The sequence below is a fragment of the Lissotriton helveticus genome, chromosome 1_1, assembly GCF_964261635.1.
Source record: "Lissotriton helveticus chromosome 1_1, aLisHel1.1, whole genome shotgun sequence".
In the NCBI taxonomy this organism is placed as follows: Eukaryota; Metazoa; Chordata; class Amphibia; order Caudata; family Salamandridae; genus Lissotriton; species Lissotriton helveticus.
Window position 1 is genome coordinate 384,393,790 of NC_136057.1, and position 27,022 is coordinate 384,420,811.

The 27,022-nt window shown below is 43.9% G+C and overlaps 1 protein-coding gene across 1 annotated transcript in view; it reads left to right on the forward strand.

The window, feature by feature from the left end:
- LOC144809515 (sodium- and chloride-dependent GABA transporter 1-like) overlaps window positions 1-27,022 on the forward strand; it is a 357,006-nt gene that overhangs the window by 12,139 nt on the left and 317,845 nt on the right. Inside the window, exon 2 of the mRNA XM_078673719.1 lies at window positions 15,583-15,714. Within this exon, the coding sequence (XP_078529845.1) occupies window positions 15,583-15,714 (132 nt within the window). The remainder of the gene's footprint in view (window positions 1-15,582; window positions 15,715-27,022) is intronic.

Genomic DNA, 27,022 nt, shown 5'->3' on the forward strand with positions numbered 1-27,022 from the left:
AAAGATTATCTCCGCTTTTTTGGAAGAAGATAAGACCCTTGATAATATGCCCCTAAGATCTGATACTTGGGGGCTATAGAAGACCACACAGTGGATACTGGGGCTAAAATACAGAAGGAGGGCCTTCCATGTTAGACAGAAACAAGGGACCAATCATATGATGAAAGAACTGCACCCAGGATAACTTAAGAACCAGATACATGGGAACAATTTGCATAGTAACTACTTTAGGGGAAGGTTCCTGTTTGTTCAGTTTGTTCATCAAAATTGCAATCGCCATACCCTTATATTGTGTCCCCTGTATCTCTTTTGGGTTTCTCTTTTCTACCTGGTCTTCTCATGCAGATGGCTCCTCTGTCAGGCTGTCTGTAGCTTCCCTCAATTTGAAGTCAGGCTGTCTGCTATAGGATCTCCTTGTGGTCCAGAGTTCAGGGAAGGTCTCCAAGTTCATTACCAGCATTTTTAAGGAGCACCAGGTAACCCACAACGGTAATAGGTTTGTGCTGTATTCAAATCTATGAGCAGCTATACCGATACTCATGCTGTATGGGTTCATCTTTCGACCTTATTTGCTCTATGGCAGGAGCAAAACTCAAACCACTTCTCCTCTAACCATTGGTGCAGGTAACTCTGAAACTAACTGAGACAGTTGTTTGCCCTCCAGTGTGTGTTCACTTCTGTTCCCTTCCCTATTTTCCTCTCACAAGAACCTGCTGGCTTGAGTGGATTCAACTCTGAGACTACAGATCTTATGTGGAGAAGAGTGGTGGATATCCATAAAGGCTCTGACAACCAATTCTCATATTATGTGCATAGGTTGTAACAAGGATCAATCTTGTTTTTACAAATGATTGACAGTTTACCCTCATAAGATTTGGGTATGCCCACTCAAGCTTTTTACTTTTGGAAAGATTACCACTAATAAGGCTCAACTCTTTGATGGCTCAGTATATGATCCAATGGTAAAACATAAGTTCTTGTTGGAGGAGACTCTGATATAATATTGAATGTTGTTATTGATCATTCTGGAAATCCCAGGAAGGGACAAAATGGGGATAGATGCCTCCTTTCAGACCATGCGCCACATTACGTTGTCAGTCGGTAAGCCTTCGACCGCTCGTCAGAGGCTTACTGACCGACATGGTATGTTTACATTCCGACTGTCAAATTACAATGTCGGCGATTGCGGTGTAAACCGGCCGGTGAAACCAGCAGGGTTCTGACAGGCTCCTTGAGCCACTTGACCAGTCGGAAAGCTCACATAATCCATTAAGGATGGCTTTTCCACCGTTGAGATCATGATGTCGGTTTCTGACAGTCTTTCCATTTTAGCCTTTCCCAAGTTCCCAGACTGGACCAACAGGGACATGGGTGGGGCAAAGGTATTGGACACCAATGTTGGAGGGAGGAAAACTGTTGGTGCGCAGATGTGGCTAGCCCAGGTAGAGGTGAAGACGCCTAAGGAGGGGGTGGGAGGGAGGCCTTGAAATCTCTGAAAGCTGTGGTCAGAAGTAGAGTGCAGCAGGAAGTTTAGCTGGTGCTTCGTTCTATGCCCTGCCCTTAGTAGGCAAACAACTGTAGAATTCTGGGAGGGTATTGTTCTGCCCCATATAATAGAAAAGAGACAGCCCCTAACCTGTGCCTGTCCTGATGCGACTGGTGGCATGGACATCTTAAGGATTTAAGGTTCCCTGGGCTAAGTGTATTTAGGGGCTCCTGTTTGGAACAGTTTTGAATTATCATACAATTTCAACTCTTTCATGCGGTCTTGGGCCAGATCACTGACAGTACTGAGGCTCACTCATCCAAATTCTAAATGTGTTTACATCTTATATTCAAGGATACTGATGTGAGTTTTCAATATTGTAACACAGGAGCAGCTCACTAATATTACTGCAAATAATCTCTGTGACACTCTCCCATTTCTCATATATGAGGTTCTGTTTTGATCTAAAATAAACTGTTTTTATGGATGTTGCATGAAACATAAGCCAACATTTCTCTGCAAAATGTCTGTAATAGACTCTCACAAATCACCCACTTTAAAGAACTATTGAAGGTCATCAGGGAAAGGCTCTCTGCAGAACAGAGCTGGGTTTTTCAGAGGGCCCCCTAAAAGGCTGTAGCCCTGGGCCAGAACCAACTTTGTTGATGCCTTAAAACGTCTCTCCAAATTGGTGACCAAAGGCCGAGGTGAGTCGAGGAGTGCCACCCCGATGAGGTTGATTCAGGCCATGCCTCCGTGTTTGAACCTAGTGGTCAGAGGCCAGTATTTCTTCTTGTTTAAAGCTCTCCCCACTCCCCCAGCAATCTTGCTTGCCACAGCAGTATTATGGTGCCCTGTGCCCCCTGAGACGGACTCAAGTTAAGATCACTGGGAAGGGTAATAGTTTCTTCTCCGCTTCACCCCAGGACTGGCCCAGTACATGTGTCACGCCCTTGATATCAGAGCTCTGGGAACCTCCCACTGTACAGGCTTTTTCTACAATTTCTCAGTCCCCGCGTTTGGCCAACAGTAAGCGGATAGTCATGTGGAGGGTTACAGCTAAAAGTTAACCAGCAATTCCCAAGAATGATATAATTACCTACCTGGATCCAACTGGGGCCTGCTGGGAGTCTGACGGTCTGGTTATGGGGGGAAATCAGCTCACCTATATCACCTGTACAGCTCTCACAAGGACGAGGGCAACCTAAGGCACCCAGCAGAGGTAAAGCGGGTACTTGGAGTCATGTAAAGGGCACTAAATGAGAAGAACCACAAGTCTCTCAGGAGGAATACAATAAAGAGACTGAATCTGTGACAAAAAAAGTGACACATGATAGAGCGAGATTACCAGCTTGGGTTATTTCTAAAACACCATACTCACCTGGGCTCATAAACATGCATACAATAAGCTGTCAATCCTGTGCTGAAGATCAGAATTTAATCTATCTATACACCTTTCTTACCAAACATTAATACCTTAGTACTTAATTTTCTCTGGTCAATAGATCAGGTTGTTAGCATAATAGGCATAAAATAACATTACCTCTTATTTCTTGGAATGAGCTCTGTGGCATCCACAATCTTCTTAGAAACGTTGGGTCAGTGACAGGTCTGTGACAAGTCGGACAATCTAACTGACTAAGCCTACCTTAGTTATACTATTCTCAGTGTATGTACCACCCCCCAATGTTTCAAATTTCGTGTATTCCCTTCATTCAATTGGTCAGTGGGATGGGGAGAGGGCATCATACCATACTAATGTGAAGTCATCTTCTTTGGTTTAATTGTTCTATGTTCCTGCCCTTAATTTTCCTTTCCCATACTTTATTTATCCCAACAACTTTCACATTATTTCATGTACAATGTATATAATTTCTATGCAATTCTTCTTCCCCTCTCCAGGTCAAGAGGCAAAGTACTCAGGCGCTTCGCTTGTGAGACAATTTTTGGCTGTTGTTCAATGTCATTTGTGGCAGGAGGTTCAGGATTTCAGTACACATGCATAGAATTCAGACAAGACGGAGAATTCAGTCACCCTCCAGGCCCAAATACAAGCTAATAATAAAGTCAAAGAAGTACACGTTAGAATAGGAAAATAAATAATGCTCTGTATACCACTTATTCCTACTCTAATCCCAATATTTTATTTTAACTATTGCATTAGCAGATTCGCAAGACATGTGAGGTTTAGTTTAAGCAGAAGCATATACATTAGCATGTAAGGTTCAAAGTGGCCATTTTAGATACTACTGCCCAGCTGCAAAGAATTCCCACCCAAAGCAAAGGACGTCATACTACATAAATGCAGTAGACGCATGCGCAAAAGAGTTCCCGTGTTTTCAACAGCCATTTTTAGACACTCGGATTACTTGTTATTGTGTGGTGAAATTATTAGTATTCACAAAACATGTTGGTTAATTTATTACATGTTATTTCGAGAGGGTTGAGTCTGAGCAAGTTTCTTTACGTACGAAGCAGAGCTAAACCGAGCTGTACAAAGTACCCAGGCACAGTGAGGTCTGGAAAAATAAGAGTAGCCCCACAGATGAACCAGAGGAAGTGAGGAAAGCCATTCACGAGTTGCTTAATGAACTACAATAACATTAAAGCAGTAAATTAAGGGCAGAGGTTAACCTCACCCCTGGTGCATGTTTGAGAAAGTCATCTGAAGTTTAATCTTCTCATAGACTCTGACCAGCCATCATTATACAAAATAAATGAACTACCAGGGCTGCCTCCCCAGCGAGTCCGACAATGAAAGATAATGCAAGCTGATAAAAAGAGGATAAATAGAACAGCCCAGTGGGTAGCAGAGTCAATTCATGTACGTTGAGGGACAACAAATGGTTACCATTAGAATGCACGCCAAATGCCCAGAACAGCTGAATTCCGGAACTGAAAATAAAGGACTCTCTGACCACAGAAGAGATAGATTTAATTGAATGTGCTGTGGACGGAGTGACTGGAGAACAGTCCCCCGTAAACCACAATGAGAGACTGATTGATATAACTGCAGACATTTAAATAATATGCTGCAAAAACAAGGAAATCTTCTCAATATCATTAATGGGCAACTCACTCAAGACCCCCAAAGGAACGACTTAAGTATATAGGAACATTATCACAAGCAATTCTAAAAGTGAGGAAATCACCAGAAAATGAGGCAAGAAAGCCAATAAAGCAAAAAGCACAGTGCCAAACTATGACATCATTAGAATACATCACAGGTGAACTGCCCCTTTTGACAGCTCATATATACACAATACATAAGCAAATATAACTCCCTGGATATGGAACCTAAGTAAACACCTTGAAACAGGCATCCCTCGCGGGTCAGAATGATCAGAGAGCGTGTAAGAGAGACAAAACACACTAGGGGCCTCATTTATGAGGCCCTGGGTCACTTTTATGTCGCTGGTGCGTCACTTTTTGTGACGCACCAGCAGCGTAAAAAATGTGCCTTGTTGCACCACATTTACAAAGTGACGCATCTAGGTAGATGCGTCACTTTGTAAACCCCAGGGCTACATTATTCCTACGCAAGGTATAATGTATGCAGGGGGGCGTTTTGATGCAGTAAAGGGTCATAGAAGTGACGCAGTGAAATCTATAAGATTACACTGCGCCATTTCTAGGACACAAATGCGTCAATTTCTTACGCCTGCCTCACAGCAGGCGTAAGACTGACACAGGCCCTTTCACATGGGGCTTGCCCCATGTGAAAGGACTCATTGCTGGAGTTGCGTAACTTTTGTGACACATTCCAGCAATGCTTCACTTTTGCGCCTACAGACACGTCAGAAATACTGACGTATCTGTACCTCCTTGCGCCATGATGCGTCATACTGTAAATATGACGCATCATTTGTGTCGCAAGGAGAGTGCAGTGAAAAGTGACGTATCGCTGTTTTCACACAGCGATGCTTCACTTTTCATAAATGAGGCCCTTGGACTGGGCTTACCAGTATGCGGATGAAAAGAAGCCGGACACATAACTGCTGCTGATCGAATCCCGCGCCTCATCCCCCGAACCATCCACCCACTCACCGAATGTGCGGTGTGCCAGCATTCTCTCGGGCAGTAGCAACAACAACAACAAGACAACAAACACAAAACTCGAAATAATACCTGTTAGGTGTTTGTAATAACATTGTTTAGAGTACATGTAAGTACTACATTGCTGAAGCACAAAATAATTTCAAGCACTTGCATTTTAAAATTAGTCAAACATTTCTTAATCACTCCAACACTATGGCTTTTTACACATTCTGGCTAGATAAAGTCTAGCTTGCTTAGCTCCATCCACATTCTTATTTTCTTCCAATATGGACCTCACACTCCGTCAAACAATCAGGCCACTTCACCACTTTCTTCTGATTCCAAACATTTCAATTACTTAACAACAGTGTAAGGATCACTCCTCTTCCCTGATAGTTATTAAGAAAACCTATACAACCCTTTGCTAAGACCATGACTCCTCTTGACACTAACCCTGTCACCAACTTGTCACTAACTTGCCACTTATTAGCAGCCTAGACAAGCGTAAAATGTCTTGCTTCCTTACACAAACCACTTTTTGCTACATCTTTAGTTAGCAAAGCCCTTGATTTCCCTTCCCTCACGACCTTAAATGGAGTCTTCCTAGTATTAGCATTGGGCATGGTGCAATATGGACACATAATTTCTCTAGTAATTACACTATAGAGGGTTAACCTATTTTTTTAAATCCCATTAGATTGTTGCGTGGCTCATAGTATATCTCTTCAGAGTGTGAGATCAACACCCAGGTGAACCAGTTTGATCACCACAACTCTGGCATATTTTGCTGGGTCCTCACATGCAGGTACGATCTGTCGCCTGCTTTATCATCGGACCCACACCCTACTAACATTGTGTGGGTGAGCAGGCACAACACGTTTGTAAGTGCAGCACTTAAATCACTGCCTAGGGACTAGGTGTGATTTAAAATAGCCTACTTGATCCTAATATCTTGTTTAGTCAGCAGGTCTTTTGGCAAAGTTAAAAACAGTGAGATGCCACAAGGGTACAATGGCCCTAGACATCTGAGCTCAGCATAGAGATATACTACGGGCCAATCAACAATCTTGTGGAAATAACAGGATTAAAATAGATAGGTTAACCCTCTATAGTGTAATGACTTTAGACCGTTTGGAAGGCTGAGGGGTTTTACCTAGTTATAGTTTCTCGCTCCTCCATAGTGTTGGTCCACATCAGTTCTCCTACAGCTTTACCTCATTAAATACCACTACACAATGCCACCTGAATACCTTAAATTCAAAACATTGTTCCACCGCTCGACTAACCTTTTAACTTGGGGGTAATAAACAGATGGACAAATGTGTTCCACATTGATGGATTCCAAAAATCGCTGCATGGTGTTCAACACAAATGTAACACTTTTATCGGTTACAATGCTTTTCGGAATTTCCTCACTGTGCCGGAGGAAAGCAATGACAACATCCATGGTCACCTGATGGGCAAATGTACCCTCTGGCCATCGTGAAAAATGCTTAACCACCACCAAGGCATACGTTCGACTTGTATCCCAGGACACTATATGAACCAGCAATGTCTAGCACAATTTTCTTCCACAGGCCATCCAACTTGTTTTTTACAAGAGGAGGGTAACTAAAGGTTTTCCGTGACTTATAACTCCATGTACAGGAAATACAATTCCTTTTACTTTGATCACCTTTGCGATTTACACTGGGCAAGCAGTACTCTTCCCTTATTTGCCGTTTGTTGATACTCATGCCAATGTGGCCTTTGTTGGCTCAATTTTAATTTCTAGGCCTTCGAAGCACGTTTTTCCTTAGCATGAGCTCTCCCGAACAAGACAGCCCCATGCTCGCATCTCACAAAGCCTCTAATTGGTTGGATAATTTAACTTTCTTGGGCCAATCCTCTGTTAGATATTTATTAACTTTCCTGCAGCACCGCATCTCCTTGCATAGCATTTACCCACTCCATTTGAGAAATATCCCCTTACGTTATACTGGAAAAACTGAAAACTGAAATATTGTCCTCCTTCTCATCTTGCAGAAGTTCGACCATACACTTGCATTGTAAACACATCTACTTACGGCCTACAGTCAGTATGCACAATAAATCTCGCACCCCATACAAATTTGTTAAAATATGCAACAACGACGTTAATGCCTCTTTTCCTATTTTAGAATATTTCTTCTCTGCATCTCTCAATGGTCGAGATACATAGGCAATGCGTCTGACATTACCATCTCTACATTGTGATTAGAATTACTAGCATCATTGCCGGAGCAGTAGCAAATTTCTTTTTCAAATCACCAAACTCCTTCTCACACTCATCACACCAGACAAATCTTTCATTCTTCAACATCGATGTATGCATACATTTGTTTTTGTCAGCAAACATAGGAATAAAATGAGAATAAAATTCACCCAACCCTAAAAAAAAGATTGAAGCTGGTCTTTGTTGACAGGGAATGAGGCATCCTCGATGGCTGAAATCGGCTTCATCTTAAGGTGAAATTCCATTCTCACCCAACCAATGCCCAAGATAATCCACACCCTTGACACCAATTTTACATTTTTATTCCTATGTGGTTAACCCACTTTTGCTGAGAATCTTCAAAACCGTCCATAGTGTATTGTTGGGAATGGGTTAAATTTCTACAAAAACCTGTATGTCGTCTTAAAAATACATCACATTTGACACCCCCTTCAAAAGTTGGTGCATAACCCTCTGGAAAATTGCAGATGCTAAACATAACCGAAAGGATATGTGTTTGAACCTATTTGCCACTTCAGACAATATAAAGGATGTTAGGGCCCAGGAATCTGGATGATGGGTCAAAAAGAACTTTGTCCCATTTATTGTTGCCAGCATGTCGTCTATGTTGAGCAAAGGATGTTTGTCCACCCAGATCGTAGAATTTAAATTTCACAAATCCACATACATGACAAATCTCCCCACTGGCTCTCTTTGCTATCACCACCTGGGCCTCCCATTCGGACCCCTCAGTTTCCTCTATGATGTCATCTTTACACAACCTATGCAATTCCTTCTTCAAGGAGTCTCTCTCTCTTTGTTTACTTTGGGAACTGCACAGCTTTTTTAAATGATGTTATGCATAGAATATCTGAGCAAGCCCAGGTCATCACTCAATTACTGCGGGCAACCCAACAAACACAACCCATCTCTCCAAAATATAATTTTTAAAATACCTTGGCTCCTTGAATCTCTAAGGTTGCTTCTATATACCCTACCAAATCTAATTTTTCTTTTCATAGGTTACTAACCCCACATCAGGAGGATTCAATTGGTGCTTAGGGAATTGGTCAAATACTCTTCTTAAATCAACATGTACCAAGCACCAGAGTCAGTCATCACACGTACCTTCTCACCATCTACTTTTATCTCACAGAAAGGACTACTCTTATTCAGTTTTTTTATTTCATACACCTAAAGGATGAAATTCTCTCCATCTGGATCATTCTCAAAATGATGAGCTCTTGGCTCTGCCACATGTGCTGCAAAATTCACTCTTACACACCCTGCCTAAATGTCCCTTCATCCTACATTTCCTGCATGATTTCCCATTGCAGGACAATTACCATCAATGGCCAAATGTCCCTTTAAACCACATTTACAGCACACTACATACATTTTGCCACAGTGAACAACAATATGCATATTTGAGTCGTCTTTAGTGTCATCTGAAGTAGTGTTTGCACTAAGGTTGTGCACAACTTCAACCTTCTCATAAACACCAGGCGACATTTCAATCATGCCTTTATCTGTAGCCTCAGCTCTAGCCACAATGTTATGTTATATGTTATGTTATATGGAATTTGTAACGCGCACAATTACTCTTGAGTATCCTGGCGCGATGTGGTCGCAAGCATGTAGCTAGTACAAGAATTAATAAGCCTGGTTAAAAAGATGAGTTTTGAGAAGCTTCTTGAAACGCTGGAAATCCTGGGTTTGACGAAGCACAACAGGATGGGCATTCCATAGGGAGGCTACTCTGACTGGAAGTGACTGGCCGCCCATCCTAGAACGACGAAAGTGGGGGGTGGTCATCAACCGATGGGAAGCAGATCGTAAGGATCTTCTAGGTGTGTAAAAAGACACCCTTTTCCTAATGTAGGAGGGACCAGAGTCGTGCAAAGCTCTGTGAGCTAGAATGAGAGCCTTGAATTGCACCGCGCTGGACCACGGGCAGCCAGAGAAGGTCGTGCAAGTGTGATTTAATACTTGATCGCTTAGAGATGTTAAACAAGAGTCTGGCCGCCGCGTTCTGGATTAATTGCAGTTTATTGACCAGAAATCCAGGTATGCCAAGAAAAAGCGCATTAGCATAATCCAGGCGGGATATTATGAGCGCCCGAGCCACCATTTCCTTGGCTGGTTGAGGGAGTAGAGGGAAAAATCTGCTTAAGGATTTAAGAGTTCCAAAGCAGACACCCATTAGTCTCTTGATGTGTTCCATGAACCTGAGATCCTCCCCGAACCAAATTCCCAGGTTCTTAGCTGGGCCACCCTCAGAGAGTGGACGGGGGAATTCAGAGAGCCACAAGGATTCTGTAAAGAAAGGGAGAAATTGGCCGTAGGGTAGGATTTCGGATTTCCCCTCGTTACATTTGAGTTTGGCCTGTGCAAGCCATGTAAACACGGCAGCTAGGCAGCTTTGTGCCATCTCCGTACATAGAACAGGGCCATTCCAGGTAAACAGAAGTTGGGTGTCATCGGCGTAGGCCATAATGTTAGCGCCCAGCTCTTCAGCAAGGGAGATCAGTGGAGTCAAATAGATGTTAAAAAGCAGGGGGCTCAGGGTCGAGCCCTGAGGAACTCCAGTCAAGACCTCCCTGGCCGAGGATGAGAAAGGAGGCATCCAGACCTGCTGGGAGCGGGTGTTCAAAAAGGATTCCAGCCAGGTCAACACTGCACCAGAGAGGCCGATGGCAGACAGGCGGGAGAGCAGAAGCTGGTGGGGTACCGTGTCGAAGGCGGCAGAGAGGTCCAATAAAATCAGAGCCGCTCTGCCGCCCCCATCCAGGCATTCCCTAATTGCCTCCGTCATCTCCACTAGTGCAGTCTCTGTGCTATAAGATGATCTGAAGCCTGACTGTGCCAGATGCAAAGCTCCGGAGGTTTCCACAAAGGCATTCAGTTGGCGGAAGGCAACCATCTCACAGACTTTGGCCAATGCTGAGAGTAGGGATATGGGACTGTAATTGGCAGGTGTCAGAGGATCCGCTGTCGGTTTTTTAGAAGCAGAAGAAGCTTAGCTTGTTTCCATTGTTTTGGCACCCTCGCCGACTGAAGTGACCAATTTACAATGGACGTTACTTCCGTGAAAACAACATTGGCCACCCCGGCCAAGACTCTGACCGGGCATGGATCAGAAGGAGAGCCTGACCTAAGTGATTTAAGAATAATAAGAATGTCTGGCGTCTCCACCAAGGCAAACTGAGAGAATAGCTGGTTAGGATGGGTGCAGATGGTGGGTGCTAGGAGAGGCTTCGGAGGAGTCAGTGAGGAGGCCAAGCTTTTTTGGATTAATTGGATTTTATTAATAAAGAATAATGACAGCTCCTCGCACCACCCCAAGGAAGCAGGGATGGACTTATGCTCCGCTCGGGGCGACATAAAGCTTTGAACAATGGCAAAAATGTCTTTACTGTTGTTATTAGCTTTCATTATTCTAGCCGCATAGTACTCACTTTTGGCTTTTCTGACAGCTGTATAATAAATTCTCTGAGCCGACCGCAATTCGGATTTAGCCAATGGGCAGTAGATAACCCTCCATTGGCGTTCCAACTTCTTACAGCCCAGTTTCAATTCCTTTCGTGCAAGGGAATACAAGGATTGAGAGGGTATCGATCTATTGACAATGTCAATTGATTTCTTGATTGACAGATTCTCAGTGTTGAATAGTGTTTCCTGGACTTTCCTGATGTTGACATGGTTCTTTACTATATCATCAAGCAAACCTTTGTAGTTGCACGTAGCTGCAAGATATCTCAACGCAGGCAGAAAGTTCTCTATAGATTCTCTGGGAAGATGTCCTCTTTTCATGAACTGAAACATCTCACAACCTTATTTCTTATTTTGCTAAAAATCAAGGTCCATTTGTTTTAGTGCTATGAAACATTCATCAATGTTAGTATCATGCTCTACATTCTCAAGAAGTAGAGGAAGAATTTCCAAAATGGGGCATCCTTCTGCATCTATGCAGTGTTTTATTCGCACCAATTTCCTGTAGACATTGTCTCTAAATACTTCAACATATGCCTCAAAGCCCAGACGCCATTCCTCCCATATAAATATAGGTTCTCCTGGAGTCACCAAGAATGATGATAGCTCAGTAATTCCATCCATAATACATAGGAATAATCTGAAGATCTCCTGCTAAATAGATACTCAAATTACCACTAATAATCTTACAAGGAGAGACTTCCTTAATCACATTTAATATGGGGTCTCTAATACCATTAACATGTTTATAAGTCACTTATTAGTTCATTCTTCCTGGAGTCCCCTTTCATTTGTTCCTCGCATAGAGCATGTTTCATACCTCCATTTCTATCACTGGATGACTAAGAGCAGATTCGAATTCACACAGAGCAGAGTAAAAAGCACGTGTTACCCTGAACATATGTCAATAACTAAACCTTCCACAGGCACTAATCCGCTTAAAGTTGGCGTAGCATGAAGACGTTAGACCAGCAGTTATTTTTTCTTTTCGAGACACAGGTACAATGCACCCCCAACAATTGCTGGCCACAGGTGTAACCTTCAGCTACATCACCACTATCTGAGCCCTACTCACAATGGCCTCTGACAGAGAGAGCAAGCACATCTGGCGCTCTCCTTCCTATTCACATAGCTTCCTGTCACAGGGCCGGCTCTAGGGCTGTGCGAGCTATGCTACTACACCGGGTGCTGACCTCAAGGGGCGCAATGTGAATGCAAGTTTTTTTTGGTTTTAAAAGCACCTGCTGCTTCATTCCTTGTCACCAGCAATTTCCAGGCAACAATAAAAATGTCAAGATAACTCAGTGATTAGTCTTCTTCCTGGAGAGCGATCAATGTTTTTTGTTTAGCTGAAGTTTTGACGGATCATAAAATTTGAAACAGAGGATTACTATGCCTGCTGCAAGGAACGTGTATCATACAGATCGTGAAGTGCATATAATGTAAATAGGTCAGTGGGTTACTGCTTTTCTACGAGACATCCCTTTGTTACATGCAGTTTTTTATAAGTTAAACACTAATATAGAACAGTGAATTATTAACTGTCATCAAAGAACCTCAAATTAAACCCGGACAAGACCGAATTGGTCCTGACGGGGGGTGGTTGCAGTCCCTGGTCCCCTTCCTTCTGGCCTCCTTCACTTGGCCCTCCCCCCCTTCCAGTCCCCAAAGTCAAAACTTTAGGCATCTTCATCAACCCCCTGCTCACCCTCCATATGCAGACCAGTTCAGTTGTGTCTGCCTGCTTTTTTTCCCTCCGGATTATCCGGAGGGTTTCCCGTTTCTTTTCTGCCGCTGCACTCAAACTCATTCTCATGGCCATGGTGCTCTCGCGCCTCGACTATGGGAATGTCATCTACAACGGTGCGCCGGCTTACCTGATCCGCCGACTCCAACTGATTCAAAATCAGGCGGCTCGCCTGATTTATGGGCTCCCCAGGTTCAACCACACGACCCCCTTGCTGCAGTCCCTTCACTGGCTTCCAGTGAGGGAGAGGGCCCTTTTTAAGCTGGGCTGCATCACCTATCAGGCTAGATCAGGGACCGCCCCCGTCTTCCTGTGCGAAGCCATCTCCCCCTATCTTCCTTCCAGAGAACTTCGTTCCACTCATCTGGCACTCTTGTCAGTTCCACGCTTCAGGAAACAAAAGTCCGGGGGGGCCAGATTTGCAGTGCTGGCTCCATCCTTCTGGAACTCACTCCTATTTGCTCTCAGGACGTCATCTTCCTATCTGGAATTTCGCAAGCAACTGAAGACCTTCTTGTTCTCCAGATCTGTAGCAGCCTAGCCCTCCTCTCCGTCTCCTCTGATCCATAGCTATCTAGCGCCATGAAACCGTTCCGGTATAAGAGCGCTCTACAAATATTTTAAAATTCAAAAATTCAAATTCAAAGAACTGCATGCACACTGCAAAGTATAGATTAGAGCAAAGACTAATGTTGCAAAAAGAGTTATTTCGGTAGAAATCGAATCTTATTTTTAAAGAGAACCCCCAACTATGGTGTTCCATTTTCAATTCTGAAATTATGCTTCTCCAGACCAAGCACTGCCTACCAGTATGGGTGTCATGTGACTCCTGAACCTTCTGTCCTCTGGCATATGTAACATTTCCTATAAGCTGATTATACCCGAATGGTTAATTATCTCTGTGTAATGTGCAGTAGTGGCTCCTAGCGGGAGTGCTGTTGGGCGGTTAAGCAGGGCAGGGGAGGAGCAGGGTGGGGGGGTTGTAAACTCCTGATTATGGCCTAACGGAGATAAGTATACAAATAAATAAATAAAATGAATTTCATTGCATGTGCTGCATCGCATTTGGCGCAGTAGTGCATAAGTAACAGCGTTGATATACAGCCCCTTTTTCACTAGTGTCACCATCCGTTTCTCTTCTGCCCATTTTTCTTGCATAGTGCACGGGCACGACGCTCATCCAGTCACAATACCATATGTGATAAAGAGAAGCTATCACTCTTTAAATGTTTATGCCTGTCTGTTTTTTGTCTGTCTCTTTTTTTACCAACAGGGCTTGAGTAACCTGAGGAACACCTCCTCTCTCAATAAACACACCTTAGCGCATGCGACACATACTGGTCTAACAAACTGCACTCGACCACCACCAATTCACCACACATATAGGTCCTGACAGAAGCCAGCACATTTAGTAGTCCGGCTGAAACATGTAGACCTCATAGAATATTGGAGACATAACCCACCCTCCACATATATCCGCCCTTTTATTTTAATACTGCGAAGTGCCCGCAATTACATTTCCCCAATTATTCAGGACCCATTGGACAATTTTTAATCTACACCCATTCGCTTCACTGCACAGAACCTACTCCGCTGTAGTCAGGTGTTGAAACACACTCAAGATGCACACGGCTCCTTGGGTGGGACCTGATGATGAAGCATGCCACCAACTAGGTTGGTGGGTGAGGGCCTTCATAAAAAACAATCCATTTTTCTCCCAGACAGGTGCATCTAGTTTCCACTCATTAGCTGGTTTTCATTGATATTTACTTTAAGAACTAGGGGAAGTGCACTAGTCCCCAATTTTCCTCCCTCTCTTACTTGATTGTATTATTAATTAGGTAGGTCCCAATTTGCAACCCACTAGGATCGCTGCCATCACAGAGTTGGTGGCCTGCTGGGGTCAGCCGACCAACATGTCTGTGATTGGTTTTTATTAAAGCATTTGTTTTTTTCAAATGCAGCTTGTTTTCCTTAAAGGAAAATGGGAAGCGTTTCAAAAAATAAAATGAAACATCTAAGTTTTAGTTTATAAGAGTAGTCAGTGGTCCATGGGGCTGCTACCTACTCTTACAAAATATTTTGTTTAACTTTCTCTAAGTGTCAGGAGTCAAATGGTGGCCCCTTCCCATTTGTGAATGGGTTACTACCAATTTTCATTTGGTGGTCAAGTAGTCCTGTTCTGCGACCGAAATTCGGTGGCAAAACATTAATAGATACCATTCCAATACAGTATTTGGGAGGGATGCCCCTTCTAAATACCAAATAGGTATTTGGATTGAAACACAAATTGTGATTTGGTGACGTGTTATTGAATCACAATTTGATATTTGGGCATTTCAAAAAACGTTTTTTCCGGTCACAAATCACCCGATTCTGCCATTCCGGCTGTTTGCAACCTCACAAAGCCATGTACATCTGTCTCTTATAGTGAGGGAAATGCATGAAAATAAACGCTGGCACTGTAGCACGACACATCTTGTACAAGCATGTTCTCACAGCCCTATCCAAACTTGTAACCAGTGGTGAGATTGTTACATTCGGTTTTGATCTGAAATGACTTGTTTTGTGTTTTTTCTTCATCAGGTGCTTTCCTAATCCCATATTTTTTGACTCTGGTCTTTGCTGGGATCCCTCTCTTCCTGCTGGAGATCGCTCTTGGCCAGTACACCTCGGTAGGGGGACTAGGAGTGTGGAAACTTGCACCCATGTTCAAAGGTATTGGAAATCCACAAAGTTCTGACCTTCCTTCTTTCTTTTGTTTAAATTCTGTTAAGTTTAAAAGCAAGATGGTTTATTTCGTAAATCATCTTTTAAATAGGCCATCCAGTGTAGAGCAAGATAGGCGCTCTTGACTGTTGCTTTGTTTGAAGATGTCTGCTTGTGTTTTGAGGTTTATTGTGGGCACAAGTTTGGCAGTAAAGCTGTCATACTCACAGTGAGAAGGGAAGGGTGTCTACCACAAGTGTGGGGACACACAGTGTTTTGTAAAATACCCCTCACACACCAACAGGCCCCTTGGTGTCATGCTTCATCATCGGGGTCTTCGCACCCCTCTAACGGGATGCGGCGTGCTGCGACCTACGACTACGCGGGAGCACTAAAGGTTGGACTATGTGTGGTGTGTGTGATGCAAATGGTAGGGGTATTTAAATGTGAGTGGTGGGGTATGGTGAAGGTTTAAAAAGTACCTGGCTCGTGGGTGTATAGGAAAAAACTTTATTCACATCCCCGGGCTGGTACTATTAAAAGAAGTGCAGAGTGAGGTAGCTAACTGTCGTGACTATGGACAGTACCTCTGGTGTACGTCAACATGTTTCGGAGCGTGTGCTCCTTCTTCAGGACGGGGGCACAACTTCCCCACCTTACTCACGTATTTCTATAAATTGTGTAAATAACCAAAAAGTGCGAGACTATATACAGTGACTTAATACTAAAATAAAGGCTATAATGTGCCTACAGCGGTTTGTGACCATGCATTTGCATGACCTACAAAGAGGAAAAAGAAAATGAAAATTAATATGGTTACCCTTAGTAGGGTGGCTCATACAGGTGCAGTCACCTGGAGCACCACATGGCATATTGGCCCTGTAAAGGAAAAAGACAGACAAAACACAACATAGATGAACACACAAAAAGTTTGTTTGAAGACCGTTGGTCATACTCATTGTGAAAAGATGTCTTGCTTCATGAGCATTCTGGGACGTCTGGGGTTGATTGCTATTTTTGTAATCTAAAGGGACAAAGGATCGTTTTCAGTTTTTTACTCACTTTTTTGGATGGGAAATGATGTTTCTGTTAACCAATACTCACAAACTCTGGACAAGTTCGCCTCCGTGCTACCCCATACGCTGCTCCGCTGGTATTAACTAGGGATGGCTGGTGCGCGTTATTTATGCTACTATTCCTTGAATGGTTCTGTAGTCATAGGCTAATTGTCGGACATGCCTAATGCCCATACATGGGTAATCCGTTCAATTAGTAGACACACCATATATGGTATGTCCGGTGATGCGGATAGCGTAGGAGAGAGGCCAGGTGTGGCTGTCAAGGATTAGAGGACACATGCGCGAAAGATCTGTGGCTTGCGCATGCGTGCAGTAGCTGGGGTTTACAGTGTTCTTGTCGTTGGAGGACGCATGCGCGAAAGATCCATAGCTTGCGCATGCGTGCGGTAGCTGGAGTTCACAGCGTTATTGTCGTTTTCAAAGTGCATGCGCGTTTGCAAGGTGTCCCCTTCTGGAGCTGCCTGCCGCGCTGTGTATTTCAAAAGGCATGCGTATTGGAATAATTCTACCAAGTGTGGTTTGGCAGTGGTGTATTTCAAAACGATCGTTATAAGAACTTGAGTAGCGATGTGAGGGCCTACAACGCGCTCTTATTTGGTAATACTATTTACAATTGGTTAAGGTTTAAAACAGCTGGACGAGAACCAAGGAGTTAAGGTGGCATGTCAGTCGGCCGCTTGGTTATTGCTAGGGGCCTATTAATTATATGGGTCGATGAATTACTGTGGGGGCTTTGTAATTAACTGGTCAGTTGGCCCCAGGGGACATCATCATTCAGACCATCGGTATGAGTGCCCAGACGGAACACCCACCATTGTTCTTTCTGGAAAAGACCCGTTTCGGATGGCAAATGTTCGATCACAGTCCATTTTAGATCGTTCACACAGTGCTGTTTCTCCAGATAGTGTGTTGCCATTTTTGTTGTGGACTTCTTGCAGCGGACATTGCTTTTGTGTTCACCCATTCTTGTTTTTACAGGCCTCGTGGTCATGCCCACGTATTCCAAACCACATGGACATGTGATCATGTACACCACATTTTTGGTATTGCAATTTGTGAATTGTCGTTGTTCCCAAGTCGTACCATTTCTGAATGTTAAGGTGTTGCTTTTCTGCGTGAGATGACAGCTGCTGCAATTTCCACAAGGGAAATGTCCATGTATCCCAATTGTGGTCTGTCTGGATGTGGTACTAGGTTTGGGTCTGGTGTGCACCAATAGGTCTTTGAGGTTCCTACCTCGGCGGTGTGCATGCATTGGTTTGTCCAGATTAAGACTGCCACAATTCAATATCCTCCAATGTTTGTTTATAATTTTGGAAACCTCATTTGATATTGTGGAGTAAGTGGTGACACATATAGGTCTTTTTTTGTCATCAGGGGTCGGTAGTTTGTCCTCCAGGAGTGCTCCCCTATGATTGTTCTTGGCCCTTTTCATAGCTTTTTCAATGATTTTTGGGGGATATTGTCTCTGTAACAGTTTCGTTTTTAGATCAACGGCTTGTGATATAAATTCGGTCAGTTCAGTACAGTTGCGTCTCAACCTTAAGAATTGTCCGTATGGCAAATTCTCCCTCAGATGCCTAGGATGAAAACTAGCATACCTCAATAAGCAATTCCTCGCTGTAGGTTTGAAATGTGTGGTGCTCTTGAGTCTATCCCCTTCTGCATAGATATTGAGGTCGAGAAACACCATGGCCTGGTTAGAGATCGTACTTGTAAATTTCAGATACGCATTTTGATTGTTTAGCCAATTTACAAAGTCAATGGCCGTGTCTGTTTCCCCGTCCCAGATGATGAAGACGTCGTCAATATACCTTTTCCAGGTATTAATGTGGGTTCTGTATGGGTTATCTGTATGTAGTATCCTGTTTTACTCTAGATGGTGGACATATAACCCAGCCAGACTAGGAGCAAAAGTACTGCCCATACTGGTGCCGTGGGTCTGTAAGTATATTGTCTTGTCATATTGCAAAAAATTGTGTTGTAGTGCCAGGGAGATGCATTCAAGAACTAAGCCTTGCGGTGTTTGGTATTTCCATTGATTGGTGAACAGTACTTCCTCAATTATTTGGAGTGTCTCATCATGTGGTAGGCTAGTATATAAACTTTCCACGTCTAGGCCCAACATGAGTTGCTTCGTGGGATAAAAACTTTTATCCGCCAATAATTGTAGGACTGATTTCATATCCTTTAAGTAGGTGTCCGTGGATTGTACCAGTGGGTGTAGGAAGGCATTCGCAAATTTAGAAAGTGGCTCAAGGATGGAGCCGATCCCTGATACTACGGGTCTCCCAGGTGGGTTGTTGATGTTTTTATGGATCTTTGGAATGCAGTAAAAGTATGGGATTCGTGGTGAGGGTTGTTGTAAAAATTCTGCTTCTTTTTTGCTTAGCCAATTGTGGGCTAGACCCTCCTCTACCATACCTCCAATCCTGATGCGTAACTTTTCTGTAGGATCCTCCAAAAGGACCCTGTATTGAAAACGACAATAACGCTGTAAACTCCAGCTACCGCACGCATGCGCAAGCTACGGATCTTTCACGCATGCGTCCTCCAACGACAAGAACACTGTAAACCCCAGCTACCGCACGCATGCGCAAGCCACAGATCTTTCGCGCATGCGTCCTCTAATCCTTGACAGCCACACCTGGCATCTCTCCTACGCTATCCGCATCATCGGACATACCATATATGGTGTGTCTACTAATTGAACGGATTACCCATGTATGGGCATTAGGCATGTCCGACAATTAGCCTATGACTACAGAACCATTCAAGGAATAGTAGCATAAATAGCGCGCGGCAGCCATCCCTAGTTAATACCAGCGGAGCAGCTTATGGGGTAGCACGGAGGCGAACTTGTCCCGAGTTTGTGAGTATTGGTTAACAGAAACATCATTTCCCATCCAAAAAAGTGAGTAAAAAACTGAAAACGATCCTTTGTCCCTTTAGATTGCAAAAATAGCAATCAACCCCAGACGTCCCAGAATGCTCATGAAGCAAAACATCTTTTCACAATGAGTATGACCAACGGTCTTCAAACAAACTTTTTGTGTGTTCATCTATGTTGTGTTTTGTCTGTCTTTTTCCTTTACAGGGCCAATATGCCATGTGGTGCTCCAGGTGACTGCACCTGTATGAGCCACCCTACTAAGGGTAACCATATTAATTTTCATTTTCTTTTTCCTCTTTGTAGGTCATGCAAATGCATGGTCACAAACCACTGTAGGCACATTATAGCCTTTATTTTAGTATTAAGTCACTGTATATAGTCTCACACTTTTTGGTTATTTACACAATTTATAGAAATACGTGAGTAAGGTGGGGAAGTTGTGCCCCCGTCCTGAAGAAGGAGCACACGCTCCGAAACATGTTGACGCACACCAGAGGTACTGTCCATAGTCACGACAGTTAGCTACCTCACTCTGCACTTCTTTTAATAGTACCAGCCCGGGGTTGTGAATAAAGTGTTTTCCTATACACCCACGAGCCAGGTACTTTTTAAACCTTCACCATACCCCACCACTCACATTTAAATACCCCTACCATTTGCATCACACACACCACACATAGTCCAACCTTTAGTGCTCCCGCGTAGTCGTAGGTCGCAGCACGCCGCATCCCGTTAGAGGTGTGCGAAGACCCCGATGATGAAGCATGACACCAAGGGGCCTGTTGATGTGTGAGGGGTATTTTACAAAACACTGTGTGTCCCCACACTTGTGGTAGACACCCTTCCCTTCTCACTGTGAGTAGGATTCCTTTTGTTTATGTAACAGTGCCCGTGGAGTAAGAATCCTACCCCTGTACTCTACCTCCCTCCAATTGTTTTTTTCGTAAAGCTGTCATGCCACATAACAAAGTCTTCCTGCCAATTTAGATTTTCTGTTAGGGTATATATGATTTTTTCAGTAGATGGCAGGTTTCCCTCCCCATTGCATGTGTCCTAAACATTGACTGTCATTTACTAGGCTCTAGAGGTCCTAAATACACCGTTCAACAGCTGTGTTTTTTTAATGCCACTTCCACCTATTTACCAGGTGCCATTTTGTGTGAAGCCGCTCAATGATAGGTATATTTTGGACTGTTTCTAGTGTACAGTACTGTATTTTTCTCTAATTATTATGCAATTTGATACATAATGTTCTGTTTAAAAAAATGTGTATCACCTTATGGTATTCCTCTGTCGGCCAGGCACTGCTGCGAACCCCAGGTACTCACAGTCAAAGACCGAGCACAACATGACTTGTGGTGCTTGGTTGTGTAGAATGTGGATGCAATACACAATTAAAATAAAATCCACTGTAAAAACGTTAATGGTATATTATGCTCAGAAGACAGTAACATATGTTTGAAACAAAAAACTAAAAAATAAACTTAAAATATCACACAAATCATGACATATGCTCTTGCTATGATGTCAACAACTTTCGCCCTGCATGGACTGCTCATGATCTCATTATATATTATATATGAGATAACGTACCCTCTTGTACATTCTGAAGATATTGCAAGTCACGGAGGAGTTGGCTGAGTTCCTTTGTAAGGCTATGGAATTTACAAAGTGGGTTTCCCTGTTTATATGTCATGCTAGCCAAAGGGCAAACATACCTTTTTTAAATGATATATTTCACCCTCAGCAATAATCATAAAGTATTTATTTTGGATTTTTCCTTATTTACACAAAAATAAAAAACAGTCCAACTTCATTCTATTCAAGGCTGGGTCATTAGTTGCAGTCCAACACAATCGTCTCAGCCTTTCATTCTGCCAAAGTTGATAAACGTAGTACAGTTACCATGAGTAATAGTATTGAGTAATAATAGCTTTCAAAAAAGGTGAAAACTGTAGTATTATGTACTACAATTAAAGAATATTATTATACTTTCTTCTTATTATCATTATTATTATTCTACTAGAAAACATTATCTTAATTCTTGTAACTTTTTAAAACATTAGGGTGACTTCCCCATGTCCCTCAGAATCCAATGTCGGAAAAACATTGTAATTAAAATATGTAAAAAAGAAAAACAACAAAACAGAGTTTTGCAATATTGTATTGTTTAGTCAATCCAAAAACCTAAACTGTTAACAAAATCTAAAATCCATGATTAGTTAAGCCCATCCGAACACTAAAGTGTGTATTTAAAATCTATTAAAGAATTACATGCACATAAATATGCACATTCATCACAAAATGTTGCTCATGTAGGTGAGTTGCTTAGGATACTAAAGGTGTCTTCATACGTTTTGGTAATTCTTTTAACTGGATGAAAACAAAATACCTGTACAACTTGTCACAAATGTATCCTTAGGTTTGAGGTGGAAGCTAACGCAATAAACCATATCAAGCTGCACTAGTTAATAGTGTGTAATCATTTACCTGAGTGTTTTAATTTATTTACTAAGTAAAGCTCGAAATAACATTTTTAAATCTTCATGAAAATATCTAGCCACAACTTACCACTAATACATTTCTAACATTCTAACATTAAGCATACAAAGCCATCTCTAGTGCAGGTCTTAGGGCCAAATGTACACACATTAAGTATGCCGATATGCTAATTGCGATTCACTCCAAATCGCAATAAGAAATCGGTATTCCTAATGTATGAAACTCGTTGAGTTTCATTTAGGAATTCCTTCTAGGTCGCATATCGACCTATCTTATAAATACAAATGAGGTGGGTCACAGATTGCAACCCGTTAATTATCCCAGCGATCGCAGGGATGGTGGCCTGCAGAGGTCAGCAGACCACCATGTCTTTAATTGCTTTTTCATAAAGCAATCTTTTTTTTTAAACGTAGCTCGTGTTCCTTAAAGGAAAATGGGATATAATCAAACCTTGAAGTTCAATTTTTTGCATTCTCGAAGGAGAAGGGGTTTCACCTTCCCCTTTGGGAGTGGGTTACCACCAGTTTTAACCTCTTCCGTGCTCATCACTGTGCCGCTGTGCTCATGACGAGCTGAGCTCGTCATGACACGCGCGGCGCTCACACGTGGGCTAATTCCCCCGCTTAGCTGAGCGTTCCATTAAAACGGGCGTGGTCAGGAGCCAAGCAAGTGAGGAGAGGGGAGATGAGAACGATCAGGAATAGTGAGGACCGCTCAGAGATTGCGAATGGGGAGACATAATGTCTTCTTGGGCAGTGATTTGCAGTGGGCGCGGAAAGGGGAGCCACGTGGGTGAGGGAGGGGTCTCTTGGAGCTGCCTTCCTCCTCATTTCTACCTTTAGATAGATGGTTAGTTAGATTATGGGGCGACAAGCACACTGCGAGTTGGGGATAGGCGGTAGCCGAGTGCAGGGGTGCAGGGTGGGGGAGAGGGGTTAGGTAAATGTTTTTTTTTTTATTTGTTGTTGACTGATTATGTTTTTTTTATATCTGAATTTTTTGCGTCAGGTGATGAGAATTCGGTTCTGTGTTCTTCACATGGGTTAAATTGCACAATATAGTCATGGATCGGGGATGAAAGTGCTGAGTTGGAATGTGAATGGTTTGGGTGATAAAATCAAGAGAGGAATGGTTAGTCAGCTTATCAGGAGACACTCCCCAGACGTTGTATTGTTGCAGGAGACTCATCTTGTGGGAAATAGGTGCATGGCCCTCCATAGAGGGGGGTTTAAATTGGTGGCGCATGTGGGATTCACTACTGGATCTAGGGGGGTGGGGATTCGGGTTAAAAATTCCTTCCCCATGTCAGTGCAAGCCACGTGGATTGACCAGAGGGGCAGATATGCTGGGGTGTCGGGGCAGCTGGGGGGTAAGACAGTCACCTTTTTATCAATATATGTGCCACCAGGCCTCTAGTCTGATACCTTCCGGGATTTGAGCTCCGTCTTCCTTACACTGTCTCTTGGTAGTTTAGTTTTGGGAGGCGACTTTAATGCCGTACTGGATGGGGAGGTTGACCGTAGCCCGCCACGAGTGATTAGACAGTCCCAGAGATGGCTCCCAGACTTTCTGGCGATGCTGGGATTGGTTGATAGCTGGCGCACCAGTAATCCAACGCAGAAACATTTCACTCACATCTCGGCAGTGCACAATAGTTTGTCGAGACTGGACTACATACTGTTGCCGGCACAGATGGCCACCATGATTCAAGACGCACGATGCCTGGGAAGAGGTATCTCTGATCATTCTCCGTTATGGTTGCAGCTCACTCTCGGATGACAGACGGCTGGTAGGGTAGCTCCCATTAGTGCTTGGCAGTTGAAAGATCTGACCATTAAGAAGGTGGTGCTTCAAATGTCGGAACGCTACTTCCTGGAAAATGAGGAGACTGTTGATTCAGCGCAGTCCCTCTGGGAAGCTAACAAAACGGTCGCAAGAGGGGAGATCTTGTCTCTGGTAGCTGGGAAAAAGAAGAAAAGACAAGCGGCGTTGATTCAGAAGGAGGCCGAGGTCATAGCTTTGGAGGAGGGAGTTGCTAGGTCGCACCCGACGGCGGACCTCCACTTATTGAAGCTCCGTCATGAACAGTACAAAGCGCTGGCGAGAGACAGAGCGATTGCCCAAAACAATGCTGTACAGAACCGCATATATGAACGTGGCGATAAGGCCGGTAAGTTGATAGCGTGGCTCGAGCATGGGGAGTGGGCATCGAGGCTGGTACCAGAGTTGGAGGGACCGGAATCGGGTAAAGTTACTGAACTGCAAGCTCTGGCAGACGCATTTTCGATATATTATAAAAAGGTCTATACCGCTGAAGGTGAATTTACTGAGGCTGAAAGCAGCGCCATGATTAGAGATATTGCTCTGCCTGGGTTGTCGGAGGAGGATAGGTCCTATTTGGACTCTCCATTTTCTAATGATGAAGTAGCGCAGGCTATCAGGCAGATAAAGTCTGGTAATGCAACTGGCCCTAATGGGATTCCGATTGAGCTGTATACATTAAATGCCAATAGGATCACCCCACATATACGTGCCATGTTTCTGGAGAGCAAAGAAAAAGTCCAGCTCCCATATGATCAATGACTGGAAAATATAATTGTCATACATAAAGCGGGTAAAGCCAAAACATACTGTGCCTCTTATAGGCCTATTTCGCTCCTTAATGCAGAGCCCAAAATTCTTGCGAAGCTTCTTGCTACTCAGCTGGTAAAAGTAATCACAAATTTGGTACACCCGGATCAATCTGGTGTTATGCCGGGTCGAAACATGTCACTGAATCTGCGGAGGCTGCACGGTATCCTTGGGGGCTCCTTGAAAATACATGAGCATATGGTCCTGGTGTCCTTGGACGCCTCGATGGCTTTTGACAGGGTCGAATGGAACTATCTGTTCGCAGTATTAGCAAAATTGGGCTTCGGCGGTGAGTTTATTAGCTGGGTGCGATTGTTATATGTGAACCCCCTGGCCAGGGTGGTTGTTAATAATTGTAGGTCGAATGATTTTGCATTGGAAAGGGGCACAAGACAGGGTTGTCCGCTGTCCTCGTTGCTTTTTGCCATTGCCATGGAGCCGTTGGCGGCCTGGGTCAGATGGGATAGATCAATACGAGGCTTGCGATGGACACCGGAATGGGAAGATAAGATCTCGCTATATGCGGATGACGTCTTGCTTTATCTCACCAAACCTAGAGAGTCCTTTGGGAATTTTCTACTCACCACTTTTGGTAAATATTCAGGTTTAGCAATTAACTGGTCAAAATCGGTGCTTTTTGTGTTAGTGGGAGAACCGCCGAGGATCCTGCAGAACTGCCCAATCCAGATTGAGACTGTTGGTTTAAAATATTTAGGTATATACATAACGCTCAATCCGCAACTACGGTATGTCAAAAACTGAATAGATGTAGGAAAGACGTGGAACGGTGGAAGTCCCTTCGACTTTCGTTGCTCGGAAGAGCCGCCCTTTTTAAAATGATGGCCCTGTCCTGATTCCTCTATGCTTTGCAAAACTCGATGGACCCAGTGCAGGCCTCCTATTTCAAGCAAATTGAGTCGCTTCAGAGACAGCTTCTGTTGGAGGGTAGGCCCCGAATAGCATTCGTTAAATTGACACTGCCATGGTACGATGGTGGAATCGGACTCCCAGATTTGAGAAAGTATTACTGGGCTTCACAGCTAGCCACTGTGAACCACATTGTCTACGGGCCCCCAGGAGATCCGAGGTATGCCATGGACTGTGGACTGGCCCCGGGTGGAATGTTAGATAGAGCGTTATATGCCAAGCCAGGGAGGTTTGCTTTATGTGGCCTGACTGCGCATGCGGTACGGGTGTAGCATGCGGCCAATCGATGTCTGGGTTGGGAGGGCAGGTTGACGTTGGCTACACACCTGTTGAATTCCGAGAAGTTAGGGAGCCTATGGCGGTCCAAGGAGTTTGATAAATGGGACCTCATTAGGATTACTCAGATAAGGGATGTTTGGAAAGGAGACACGATACACGCATTCGAGTCACTTCAGGTGCAGTATAGCCTACATGATAACGAACACTTCCGATATAGGCAGGGTAGACACGCTCTCTTTGCTCACATACCTAGTGGCACAGTGCTCCCGGAGGCCCCGCCTCTTGAAGACCGTGTGTTGGATGGACACATCCCGAGAAAACGATCTCACTGATATATAAGAAGCTGGTAAACAATAGGGAGAACCCGCTGGGGCGATTTAGAACACAGTGGTGGGCAGATGATTTAGAACTAGACGATGAAGATTGGGTGGAGGCGGTTTCCTCCCCGAAAGTAGTGGCGATTCAGATGCGGCTCCGGCTGATGCAATTGAAGATATTGCATAGGTCATACATAACTGGACCCAGGTTGGTGCGAAGGGGGCGCGGAGAGAGTGGAACGTGCAGAAGAGAGTGTGGAGAATCGGGCACCTTCATGCACATTCTTTGGCACTGTGTGGGGATACAGACGTTCTGGACAAAGATTCATGATGAATTAAAAGAGGTGCTGGGTGAGGAAATCCACCCAGAAGCCCGTAGATGCCTATTGAATGTATGGGAACCTACAGATTTGAATGAGTATCGGAAACAATGGGTGACGCTGGCGTATATAGTGGCTAAACGAAATATTGCTCAGCTTTGGGGGGCAAGTCAGCCGCCCCGAGTCTCTAAGTGGGCCGAGGACCTGGACTGGTGTATGTTTAGGGAAAAATCTGTGTACATAGCCAGGGGTTGCCCGGAGAAGTGGGGTAAGATTTAGGCTCATGGAATGGTCACCGAGGAGAGATTTGTGAACCACCGCTGTTAGATCCGCAATGTGATGCGCAGGAATCCCTATGATCCAAATATG